This window comes from Hyla sarda, chromosome 2 (assembly GCF_029499605.1).
Source record: "Hyla sarda isolate aHylSar1 chromosome 2, aHylSar1.hap1, whole genome shotgun sequence".
Lineage (NCBI taxonomy): Eukaryota > Metazoa > Chordata > Amphibia > Anura > Hylidae > Hyla > Hyla sarda.
In genome coordinates, this window is record NC_079190.1 from 61,340,358 (window position 1) to 61,353,429 (window position 13,072).

At 44.4% G+C, this 13,072-nt stretch overlaps 1 protein-coding gene across 9 annotated transcripts in view; it reads right to left on the minus strand.

The window, feature by feature from the left end:
* Nucleotides 1–13,072, minus strand: part of STARD13 (StAR related lipid transfer domain containing 13) — a 508,748-nt gene that overhangs the window by 66,624 nt on the left and 429,052 nt on the right. For all 9 annotated transcript variants that reach the window (XM_056561898.1, XM_056561901.1, XM_056561899.1 and 6 more), the window contains one exon: nucleotides 1,037–1,108. In XM_056561898.1, the coding sequence (XP_056417873.1) occupies nucleotides 1,037–1,108 (72 nt within the window). The remainder of the gene's footprint in view (nucleotides 1–1,036; nucleotides 1,109–13,072) is intronic.

Sequence of the window (13,072 nt, forward strand, 5' to 3'; positions counted from 1 at the left end):
AATAGCGATGCCTGTAATCTGCATGTCATACTGAATAACAGTATTATTTCACTAACATAGCACACTCCCTATGAGTGTTACGACAAGGCAAAGTGTTCTACACCCCTATTGAGGCTCTCTGTAGCCCAGAAATCGCAGTTTTTTATAGTGATTCGCCGCGAATAAATTCAGTCCGAACCAAATTTTTCCTGAAAATTCGGCAAATCGGCCAAATTGAATTTTGTCAAAAATTAGCTTATCTCTAATCGCTATCTATGGACATGGCAAATGTTGGCACGGTCCTAGCACCAATTGATTCAGGCAGCGCCCTTCTGCACATGGAATGCCTGCCCTGAATTTTTCTGGTAGTGTGAATGGGCGTACAGTAGTCAGCTATTACTGGCTTGGAAAATAACTTTTTTATTATATTTATTATAATCTTTTATTTATTTATTTATTTATTATTTTTATTATTATCTTTTATTTGTAAACAAACAATAATAAAAGCAATAATCAATGACATAGAAAATCTTGGGTAGAATCAGCATGGTGCAGCCTATGTAGGCTTTACACTTAAGCATTAATATGACAGCAGGGCCCAGTGATATAAGGAATAATCTTGATCAATCTGCTTTAGCTTCTTATTTTATAAAATTCAATTATTGACACAAAAGGAAAAGTGATTTGTAGGAGTTAATCCTCCCCCTTGTAGTCTGCGGCCCTTCCCCTGACATAATCTGGTAACCAGCTCTGGGCCTCGGATGGCTGCCATTCACAGCTCAGTATCCTGCAGACACAGGTTGGGGAAGCTGAATTATTTTGGTTATTACATAAATATTATTCCGAAGTGCACACCGCTACTACTGTACCAAGGACTGGGTGGTCCCCATGAATAGGATCCGCTGTTCTCAGGCTGACTACCTTTTTAGTGGCTGGCATAATTATGGTTTTAGAGCTCATAAAAATCAGCCTTCCCGGGGTGTAATGTGCAATGGAACAGAATGATGTCATGGATGAAAAGCATGGCGAATTCCATCAGCAGCCCTGGTGCTCTTACCTTCATAAAGCTGAGCATATTGAGGAAATCCAGCCGCCCGTAACCACTCGCATGCTTCTTTAGCCTCGAGTTCTGAAAAAAAGAAGGAGAAGAAAGAGCATAAAGCGAACGTTTTGCCTGGATATTCATGTTTTATGGATATAGAACTTCATAAATCATTTGTGATGCTCATATACAGGAAAGTCACTAGAATAATAGAAGTAAATGGAAAATACGTCAAGCGCACATTCCTAAAACACTAGCTTCTATTGAAGACTTTTTTTAATGTATCAGAATACATTGGTAATGTGCATGAAATGTACAAATAAAAAACACAAAACAAAGATTTATAAAAGGTTACAAAAACGTTGTGATCCATTGCTCCAAAAACAACAGACAAAATTCAATAGCAGACAACTGTACAGTACAAAATCAAGTCTTGTAATAATACGGCACCCAAAGATTTCTATTGGGCCCTATTGTATCTACTGTATACATGCCTCCAATTTTATATAGAGGTATAGGGAGTGTATACTCAAGTATAAGCCGAGTTTTTCAACACAATTTTACGTGCTGAAAACGCCCCCTCGGCTTATACTCGAGTGAACAAAAAAAACGTTTTTTGGCTTTAGCTGTGAGGGGATGGTCCCGGCCATCCATCTCCGCCTGTCAATCCCTTTTCAGTGGTCTTCTACCTGCGGACCTCCAGATGTTGCAAAACTACAACTCCCAGCATGCTGGGAATTGTAGTTTTGAAACATCTGGAGGTACGCAGGTTGAAGGACACTGCGGCATTCGTCATCATCCAGACCCCCTTTTGTTTTCTACTCACCTCCCCTCGGTGGGAAGGAAGGGTGAGCTTGTCCGGGCCGTCCATATTCGACCATCTATGCTGCAGGGACCGTCCGGTGGGGAGGGTTAGTCGTTCCGGGCTGTCCATCTTCACCGGGAGGCCCTCTTCTCGCTTCGGGCCGGCCCCGAACTAGTGACGCTGCATTGACACCACCGCACAGGGATGTTCATGTGCATGGACGTCCCTGCGCGTCATCGTCAAGGCAACGTCACTAGTCCGGGGCCGGCCCGGAGCGGAGAAGAGGGCCTCCCGGTGAAGATGAACAGCCCGGAACGACTAACCCTCCCCACCAGACGGTCCCTGCAGCATAGGTGGTTGAATATGGACGGCCAGACGAGCTCACCCTTCCTTCCCACCGAGGGGAGGTGAGTAGAAAACAAAAGGGAGTCTGGATGATGAAGAAGGCCGCAGTGTCCTTCAACCTGTGGACCTCCAGCCGATGGCTATCCGGGCATGCCGGGAGTTGTAGTTTTGCAACATCTGGAGGTCCGCAGGTTGAAGACTACTGGCACAGGCCGTGATGATGAAGGAGGGGGGGATGATGACGAGGGTGATGATGATGAGGGTGATAATGACGGGGGTGATGATGAGGGGGGTGTTAATGACGGGGGTCTGGATGATGACAGGGGGGGTGATGACATGGTGGGATTATGTATTTCCCACCCTAGGTTTATAGTCGAGTCAATAACTTTTCCTGGGTTTTTGGGGTGAAATTAGGGGCCTCAGCTTACATTTGGGACGGCTTATACTCGAGTATATACGGTGTACACACACACACACACACACACACTAGTACAGCATATAGATAGCAGTGTTCTTTATAGGACAACTTATTTTGGATAATGCAATTTCTGCACCAGCAACACCAAATTGTGTGAAAAACTACTAGAGTTGGGGACAAATTTTTTTAGTTTGGCAAAACAATAAAAAGGAATTCGGCATACTGTAGTTGAGAAAGCACAGTCAAAAAACATCAGACCCGGAAAAGCAATGTTAAATGGAATCCTTTTACTAGTTTAATTCTGCCAAAACCATGAGCAGCATAAAAGCACGCTCCCCTATTAGGCTATGTTCACACATTTAAAACTTTGTAGAGTTGTGGAAAACACGGGTGGACATTCTATAAATAGTGGGTGCCGGCTGGAACATGCTGTATTAGGACTACTCAGAAATGCACCATCTCCATAGATAACAATGCATTTCCGAGATTATTTTGCAGAAAGAATGTTTCCGCTGGAGAAAATCCACCGTGGTGCAGCAGAATCACATTGAAAGCAATGGGACTCAATGGATTTGGAATTGAATTTTTCTGCTGGATTACGCTCAACAATTTCATCGTGTGAACATGGCTTTACAATGGTGCATAATTTACTCTGAATCTCCATTGGGAGTTCAGAGACTCCAGAGCAGCAGAGTCCCATTGATTTCAAGGGGATTCTGCTGCGCTGTGCACACGTACTGAAATTCCGTTTTCCGTGTCTCCAGAAAGATTGAATTTTGAATTGAGTTCATTTTTTCTGCAGACACGCACGGAATCCATTGTAGTCTATGAGACGGCACATTCCCGTGCGGTCCACACTCTCCAAAATGTCCATACTGAGATTTTCCATGTGGACACTCCAGACGTGTGAACAAAGCCAAACTCTCTGAAGAAAAGATCAGTCAATCATGACCAGCCGGGCAGGGAGAGGCAACCAGCAACTGCCCCAATGAGAGGCATCGTTCCTGGCTAGTTATCTATGGTTCCTGTGGTAGAGGAAATCTTACACCATTTTAATAAGGGAGCCTGTCAGTGTTTCATACTGCCTCTGGTTCGGCCAGCATGAAACTGATCACATGTTCTCTTTGAATAGTTACTATCATTTGCCCAAACTTTTTGACATGTCTGGAAGACATGTCAAAAGTTTAGATTGCACAGGTCTCAGTCGTGAAATCGGTTGTGATTGCGAGTTATTGCCTGGTGTAGTGCGTGGCTTTACTGGCTGGCCAACTCATCCAACTCATTCCCTCCATTATAGTCTATGGTAACTGAGTTGGATTTGACCGACAGTTCATTAGGGCGCTGCCACTCACTTTACCAGGTTATAACTTGCAATCGAAGAGGGTCTCAGAACTGAGACCCAGTGTGATCAAAACTTTTGACATGTCAGGATGACACGTCAAAATTATTTGCAAATGAGAGTAAGGACACGTTTACACGGCAGAAATTTTGCGGAATGTGCGCCCGGAAAATAAAAGTGGACATTCTGCAAACAGTGGGCGCCGGCAGGAACACTGTTGGCACTAGGACTGCTCGGAAATGTTCCATATCCATAGACAACAATGCATTTCTGAGAGGATTCTGAATTTCACCAGAATCGAAATTTCAGTGACGGAAATTCCATCATATGCAGGGTGCAGCACAATTGCATTGAAAACAATGGGACTCTGCTACAACGGAATTTCCGAGCTGAATTTTTCCAACAGATTCCTCCATGCGAGCATGGTCTAACTCTTTAAATTAAGCAATGTTCAAATGGGAATGTTGCCATGGCCTACGCTATAAATCTAGAACAGTGTTTTCCCAGCAGGGTGCTTTAAGCTGTTGCAGAACTACAACTCCAAGCATGCCCAGACATCCAACGGCCAAACAGACCAAGAAGCAAACATAACTAAGATTGATATGAAGACAGTAGAAGAGACAAAGCTGAAACAGGAACATGAGCCACAAGGACCCCATTTTGGCATACATTTGGCAAATGATAGTCTATGGCAGTATTTCACAACCTGTGGCTTTACCAGCATCCTCTGACAGCCTTACTTTTGCAACCACTGGATAACCACAGGTTGGGGTACACTGGTCTATTGGCATTTTAGATGTATATGCTGAACATAAAGCTCAAATATGGAGTAAGCCCTGTCTAAGGTCAAAGGTGGAGTTGAGGTCAGGTAAAAAAGCAACGTAAGGGAACGTAAGGAGAACGTAACTTTATGGCAAATCATAGTCATTTCTTAAGTTGATTCAAAGTTAGTGCAGAAATTGGCGATGATGGGAAAAAGAGGACACTTGCACCAGGATTCATGATGGATGAGAGACCAGAGTCTAACTGGATGACCTTGTAGTAGTTGAGATGAAAAATAAAAGTAATGAAGATGCTATGTATGTGGTGGCAGTTAGGACTTAAATGGCCCCTGTCAAATTAAAAAACTTTTTATGTGTTGTACATCTGGCTCGCACAAAGTCCAGCAAGTGATGATAGGACTAGCACTTCTCTGTGCTCACGCCTGTCCTATCAGACTGAAGTATTACAACAGGGAGGAGGGGGGTAGAGAGCAGCCTGCAGTGATTGGATGAAGAGACCCAGCACAGCACAGCAGGCCCAGGGAGGAAGTAAATGCATAGTGAGTGAGGGTGGGCTCAGTGCTTGCCTCAGGCATGCCTCTTCCTGAGCGGTGCTGGATATGACTAATAAAAGAGAGGGGTAAAAACCATATAAAGGCAGTAACAATGATAGAACCATTTACACAAATCAACTGTAAAGTCTGACCTTTGTCCATGGACGTGCAAGTAATATATGTTAGTTGGTGGATTAGCTTTATAGTGAGGTTTCCCATGTCTATTGCAAGCTGTTAATGATATATAGTATTCTGGAAAGTACAATCGCTTCCCTCCATATATGTGATGATTTTAAAAAAGATCTCATGTTCCCAGTGTAAACAACGAAACTACGTTCTAGGGAATGTAAAAATGGCTGAGAAAAAAGATTTTGTATTTTTTTTTTTTTAGAGTACAGTAGGAGACGTGAACGTAAGACATAGCACTAACTCTCCAGTATAAACATAACTTTAACTGAGACCTTTGAGTTTTGACTCAACACATTAACAATAGTTAGCGGAGCCAATGGACGCTCTCTTTTTTGGCCTAATGTTTTTGCTGGAAACGCTCTGCGCCAGCTCATTAGTCTTTATTTACTTAGACAGCAGTTTAATGCCTTGGCCCCTGTGACTCTGTAACATGTGAGAGAACATACAGTTCTCACTAAGGAAGAAAATACACTCTAGATATCTCACAAAGAACACATCTGCACCCAAGGTAACAATGCTGCGGTCATTCTGATGTACAGTACATTGGTATGTTAGATTCCTCTGTATCAAGTTACTTTGTAAGTCATAACAATTTTTTACCGGGCTGAGCACATTGCCGCTGTCAGAGGTGGAGCAATAAGGGGTGCATTCAGGCCACTATGCCTTAGGAGACCCGCAGCTCTTTTGCAGTATAAAACCATTGACATAGACATAACTAACTGTGAGGAGCCCACATACATGGCAAAGCTGCATGGATGAACAGAGCAAGTGAGGAAGTCCCCATTATGAACCCGTTGGCCTCCATGTATCATTGTATACAGGTACTCAAACATTTCATTTATTGACAGTTATCTCTCCCAACCTCCTCCCCCCATACACATGAACATTTGGCACAGCCAAACATTCATGTTTCCTCTATGGGGTGGGGTAAGCTGCAGCCAGACAACTCTGGCAGGAGTTTAACTATTCCAGAAAAATAGTTAGGCGTTAAAAATACATGCCCAACCTTTCTCTTCACTGACAACATTTGTCTGTGCAGAGTCAGGAGGCCGCCATACACCTTAGATCAGTGTTTTTCAACCACAGGACCTCCAGCTGTTGCAAAACTACAACTTCCAGCTTGGGAAAATACTGCCTTAGAACTCAGCAAATTGATATAGATATTTGTGGGGAAAAATCTTTCATTTTTTTATTTAAGTATTTAATTAAACCTCTGTCTGCCCGGACATGGTGATAGTTGTCATTTTGCACTGGTTGGGAAACGCTGGCATAGATGCTAAGGGGTAACCTCAGGTACAAGAGCATGGTAGTGACTGCGACCTCTCCACTCTCTATAGCAGGGCTTTCCACTAAAGTGGCCACTTTAAATCAGTGAGCAGGGCTGACAAGTGATGCCCCTGACGTTACGCTAATGGGCGGAGCGGGAGGTAATTTGTCAGGTAATGGTCACTCATCAGACCCGCCGAGCCTGCACCTAAACCTGCCGGAGCGCAGGGGGGAATGAAATGGCAAAGAGGGAGGAATATAGGGGGGAAATGATATGGCACAGGGGCGAAAATGGAAAGGACATGGGGGAACAAGAAGGGCTGATGACACGGGGTGGTCAAGAGGGGGGTTGGCACAGGGGAGGATCAAGGGGGAAAATGATGTGGCACGGAGGGTTCAAGGAGGTGAGAACTTAAGTGGCACGAGGGGTGGGTCAAGAGGGGAAATGAAGTGGCAAGGGGGGGGGGGTATTGAGGGAGGAATGAAATGGCACAAGGAGGAATGAAATGGCACAAGGAGGAATGAAATGGCACAGGAGGGGTTATAAAGGAGACCCCCTCTCCTTTATAATAGCAAATGTGTAACCCTGATACTGGTATCATATCCTGTGTTGTAGAATGTGCAATGTGATACGTACAATTGGCGGTACGGCGAGGGGTGTGGCACCAAACATTGTATGTCTAAAAAGTATGTCACCAACATGATGAGTTTGGAAAGTTCTATCACTTTGCCCCTTATTCAGACAAAATAATAAATATCCCTCAGGAAAAAAGGTGCTTCTTAAAACTTAGAGTAACTAAGAGTAACTAGATTATAGAGTGGACACCTAGTCTAATATGCAGGATAGACCCAATATATGGACATAGATAGGTATAGAGGTAGCATCACCATGTTAGCTCTCAAGTGGCATATGTCTCACACTGCAGGGGTTCCAGTAACTGGTTCTATATACCCCGGGGCCCTAGGTGTAGACGCTACTGTTAGAAGATATACATTCGAATGCTACTGTGTTGCCAGGGTCGGGATACCTTATTCAGATACCCTTAAAAATGTCAGTCTGTGTCATTTAGACATGATTAAAGTGTATCTGTTGTTAGCAAAAGCATTTTATATAATGTAGATAATACCATTTGTAAAATACATTGGTTAAAAAATTTGCATATTTTGGGTGAAAGAATGCTGTCCCTGCAGCTATTGCCTGTATGTCTCTGAGAGGAGACCAAATACAGGAAGTGTGGGCGGGACAAGCAGGACTCTGTGCAGGCTCCTGGCTTGTCAATCATCCTGCTGTGTGAGCCAGGGGCATGTCACAGAGCCTCACTGCACAGAGCCCTGCTTGTCCTCAGTGTACAGAACCCTGCTTGTCCTCAGTGTACAGAACCCTGCTTGTCCTCAGTGTACAGAGCCCTGCTTGTCCTCAGTGCACAGAGCCCTGCTTGTCCTCAGTGTACAGAACCCTGCTTGTCCTCAGTGTACAGAACCCTGCTTGTCCTCAGTGTACAGAGCCCTGCTTGTCCTCAGTGCACAGAGCCCTGCTTGTCCTCACAGTACAGAGCCCTGCTTGTCCTCACAGTACAGAGCCCTGCTTGTCCTCAGTGTACAGAGCCTTGCTTGTCCTCAGTGCACAGAGCCCTGCTTGTCCTCAGTGTATAGAGCCCTGCTTGTCCTCAGTGTACAGAGCCCTGCTTGTCCTCAGTGTACAGAGCCCTGCTTGTCCTCAGTGTACAGAGCCCTGCTTGTCCTCAGTGTACAGAGCCCTGCTTGTCCTCAGTGTACAGAGCCCCGCTTGTCCTCAGTGTACAGAGCCCTGCTTGTCCTTACTGCACAGAGCCCTGCTTGTCCTGAGTATACAGAGCCCTGCTTGTCCTCAGTGTACAGAGCCCCGCTTGTCCTCAGTGTACAGAGCCCTGCTTGTCCTTACTGCACAGAGCCCTGCTTGTCCTGAGTATACAGAGTCCTGCTTGTCCTCAGTGTACAGAGCCCTGCTTGTCCTCAGTGTACAGAGCCCTGCTTGTCCTCACTGCACAGAGCCCTGCTTGTCCTCAGTGTACAGAGCCCTGCTTGTTCTCAGTGTACAGGGCCCTGCTTGTCCTCACTGCACAGAGCCCTGCTTGTCCTCAGTGTACAGAGCTCTGCTTGTCCTCAGTGTACAGGGCCTCGCTTGTCCTCAGTGTACAAAGTCCTGCTTGTCCTCAATGTACAGAGCTCTGCTTGTCCTCAGTGTACAGAGCTCTGCTTGTCCTCAGTGTACAGGGCCCTGCTTGTCCTCAGTGTACAGAGCCCTGCTTGTCCTCAGTGTACAGAGCCCTGCTTGTTCTCAGTGTACAGAGCCCCGCTTGTCCTCAGTGTACAGAGCTCTGCTTGTCCTCAGTGTACAGGGCCTCGCTTGTCCTCAGTGTACAGAGCCCTGCTTGTCCTCAGTGTACAGAGCTCTGCTTATCCTCAGTGTACAAAGTCCTGCTTGTCCTCAGTGTACAGAGCCCTGCTTGTCCTCAGTGTACAGAGCCCTGCTTGTCCTCAGTGTACAGGGCCCTGCTTGTCCTCAGTGCACAGAGCCCTGCTTGTCCTCAGTGTACAGAGCTCTGCTTGTCCTCAAAGTACAGAGCCCTGCTTGTCCTCAGTGTACAGAGCCCTGCTTGTCCTCAGTGTACAGGGCCCTGCTTGTCCTCAGTGTACAGAGCCCTGCTTGTCCTCAGTGTACAGAGCCCTTTACATTTTTAACCAATGTCCATTACAAATATACATATAATGGTATTATCTACATTATATAAAACGTTTTTGCTAATGACAGTACACTTTAAGATTTTCATCCACCGGACAAAGGAGTAGGTTCTCTCTGACTGGCAACAAACAGGTTTTTGGAAAATGGTGAAGCATTAAAGCAGAAACTATTTTAGAAAATAGCTGAGCTCGGTGAACATGGATTTAGCTTTATTTACAGAAACTGGAAAACTCTGCAGTAAACAAGATATGTTGTAATAGCTTCTATGGAAAGACGTTGTCTACAGAGGACAGATAGAGAAGGCCCAGTGTGCACAATGATTACTATCAATCACCCAGAAGACAAATCCAAAACACGACAATACAGGGTTACATAACAGTTTAATAGGAAATGAGCACCCATAACCAGCCCCATGTGCCTGCAGCCTATTATAGACATTCTGCTAACTCATTCCTTTGGTATTTCTGTTTATAAGGTCGCACATATGAGGAAGATAACATTTTAGTAAGCACATTGAGTCAGTTCTTTTATTCAGGAGCATTTACTAAAATCTGCCCCCTTTAAAAGGACAAGAGATATAGACGTGTTTGTGATTTGCAAATAACCATAGAGGGAGACCTATCCATAGAGCATCTACTGTATATCATGGTGCAGAAGCCAAGATGCGCCCACAATGCCGTGGAAAACTCTGTGGGCATGCTGTTCTCTGCCACCCGGCTTCTGCACTGTTAACCCCTACATTTCCCAAGTGAATTACATGAATGCATTATGAACAGATGAAAAAGCCACGTGTAGTATTTAATAGAAATCATTTATGTTCCCACAATGCAGTTTTTCATAGTAAAAGCTCACAACCCACATGGACACATCGGGGGAGATTTATCAAAACCTGTGCAGAGGAAGAGTGGTGCAGTTGCCCATAGCAACCAATCAGATTGCTTCTTTCATTTGGAAAAATGAAAGAAGCAATCTGATTGGTTGCTATGGGCAACTGCGCCACTCTTCCTCTGCACAGGTTTTGATAAATCTCCCCCATCTTGTTTCTATTTTGTATTGAGCCAAAACTGTTATAGAGATCCGTACGACCTCTAATATATGTCTAAATACTTCATATAGAAGCATGCTGAGGTCTTTTCTTGTGCTGGATTTACTAGAAATCTAACAGTTAGAACCAACGGGGGAGATTTATCAAAACCTGTCCAGAGGAAAAGTTGCCCAGTTGCCCATAGCAACCAATCAGATTGCTTCTTTCATTTTTGAAAAGACCTCTGAAAAATGAAAGAAGCGATCTGATTGGTTGCTATGGGCAACTCAGGGACTTTTACTCTGGACATGTTTTGGAGGGGCAAGCTGTGCATAACTAGCTTGCCCCCTGACTGGTGAGCAGTTAAGGGGTTAAGAAATGTACAGGCAAGGTTTTTAGAGCCCTCCCCCACCTGTAAAACCTGTGGGTAAATATAGTGGTATGTCCCATGGGTAGAGGGGAAGGAGTGCACCAATCAGGGGTTTAATAGTTTCCCGGGCTTTCAGGGTCCCTCCCCTGGGTATTTATAGCTGTGGTGCCTCCCTTCCCCCCTCAATCTGCCCAGGACCCGGAGTTTTGCCCTCCCTCCCTCCCTTTTTTGTATCTCTGTTTATTGTAAGTCACAGCTTGGCGGTAAGAAGACGGTGAAAGCGGGGTCAACCCGGGGTAGACCTCCACACAGGACAGTGTGGCAGCACCTCTCGGGTTGGCAAGAAGCCAATCGGTGTCTTTGTTACAGTTAAATTGTTATTTATATAAGTAATTTTATAAATAAAGCTGTGGCCGATCCCCACCCATAAAAAGTTGAATTGTTGTTGTGTCAGTTATTATTAAATTAATTATTGTAGTAAGGGGGAGGGGTAGTTATAGCCTGCTAGGAGCTAATTGGGTCTCAACAGTCTGATAAATCTCCTCCAACATGTATACAAAAGCAGCATTTTCCCTTAGGCCCTATTTACACAGCGCCATTTCTGAGCGGAAAAATTCAGCGTGGAGATTCCATTACTGCAGACTGGCTTCTCCATTCAATTAAATGGGATTCTGCCGCACTGTGCACATGGCAGAATTTCGGCGGCAGAAACATCTTGCACAGAAATTCCGATCTCGGCCTCCGCAGAAAGAATGAACCGCATGGAAATGCATTGCCGTCTGTGTTGACAGCGCATTTCCAAGCGATCCCAGTGTTGGCCTGTTCTGTGGCACCTGCTGCTTGTGGACTGTCCACTCGCAAGATTTCCGGGCTGCATGAATGGGGCCTTAAAGGGGTACTCCAGTGGAAAACAACTGGTGCCAGAAAGTTAAACAGATTTGTAAATGACTACTTATAAAAAATCTTAATCCTTCCGGTACTTATCAGCTGCTTTACGCTCAGGAGGACGTTGTGTAGTTCTTTTCTGTCTGACCACAGTGCTCTCTTCTGACAGCACTGTCCATGTCAGGAACTGTCCAGAGCAGGAGAGGTTTGCTATGGGGATTTTCTCCTGCTCTGGACAGTTCCTGAAATAAACAGAGGTGTCAGCAGAGAGCACTGTGGTCAGACAGAAAAGAAATTCAAAAAGAAAAGAACTTCCTCTATAGTATACAGCAGCTGAAAAGTACTGGAAGGATTAGGATTTTTAAATAGAAGTAATTTACAAATCTGTTTAACTTTCTGGCCCCAGTTGATAAAAAAAAAATGTTTTCCACTGGAGTACCCCTTGAAAAGCCTTATTTTCAGAGAAGGACATCTCTATACAGCAGTGATTTCCAAACAGTGTGTATGCAGCTGTTGCAAAACTACAACTCCCAGCATGCCCGGACAGCCGTTGGCTGTCCGGGCATGCTGGGAGTTGTAGTTTTGCAACAGCTGGAGACACCCTGGTTGGGAAACACTGATCTAAAGGAACTACATGCACTGCCGTTCCCTAGTATTTTGCTAGAACCTCAATAGGATCTTGTATTGGTTACTATGGGTTTTAGAAATGACCAATCAGATCCCAGATCTTTTCACAGTTTGAATATCAATGCAATGTAATTAGTTGCCGCGGACAAAACCTCCACCTTTCCTATGCTTTGATAAATCTCCTATTTAGGAATTTGTTTGTAAAGTAAATAGCAGCACAAGCATAGGTACTGGGAGGAAGGCACCAGATGGTTAAAGATATTATTTGCGAAAAATTTTATATACATACATACTTAAAGACAACTTTGGAATTTAAAGGGGTACTCGGGTGGAAAACTTTTTTTTTTTTTAATGAGCTGGTGCCAGAAAGTTAAACAGATTTGTAAATTACTTCTATTAAAAAAAAATCTTTACCCTTCCAGTACTTATTCGCAGCTGTATACTACAGAGGAAATTCTATTCTTTTTGAATTTCTTTTTTGTCTTGTTAACAGTGCTCTCTGCTGACACCTCTGTCTGTGTCAGGAACTGTCCAGAGCAGCATAGGTTTGCTATGGGGATTTTCTCCTGTAGTATACAGCTGCCAATAAGTACTGGAAGTGTAAATATTTTTTAATAGAATTAATTTGCAAATCTGTTTAACTTTCTGGCACCAGTTGATTTAAAAATTATTTTTTCCACCAGAGTACCCCTTTAATGTGATAACCTTTTAATGTGATTTTGCTACCCGTTAAAAGGGTACTCCAG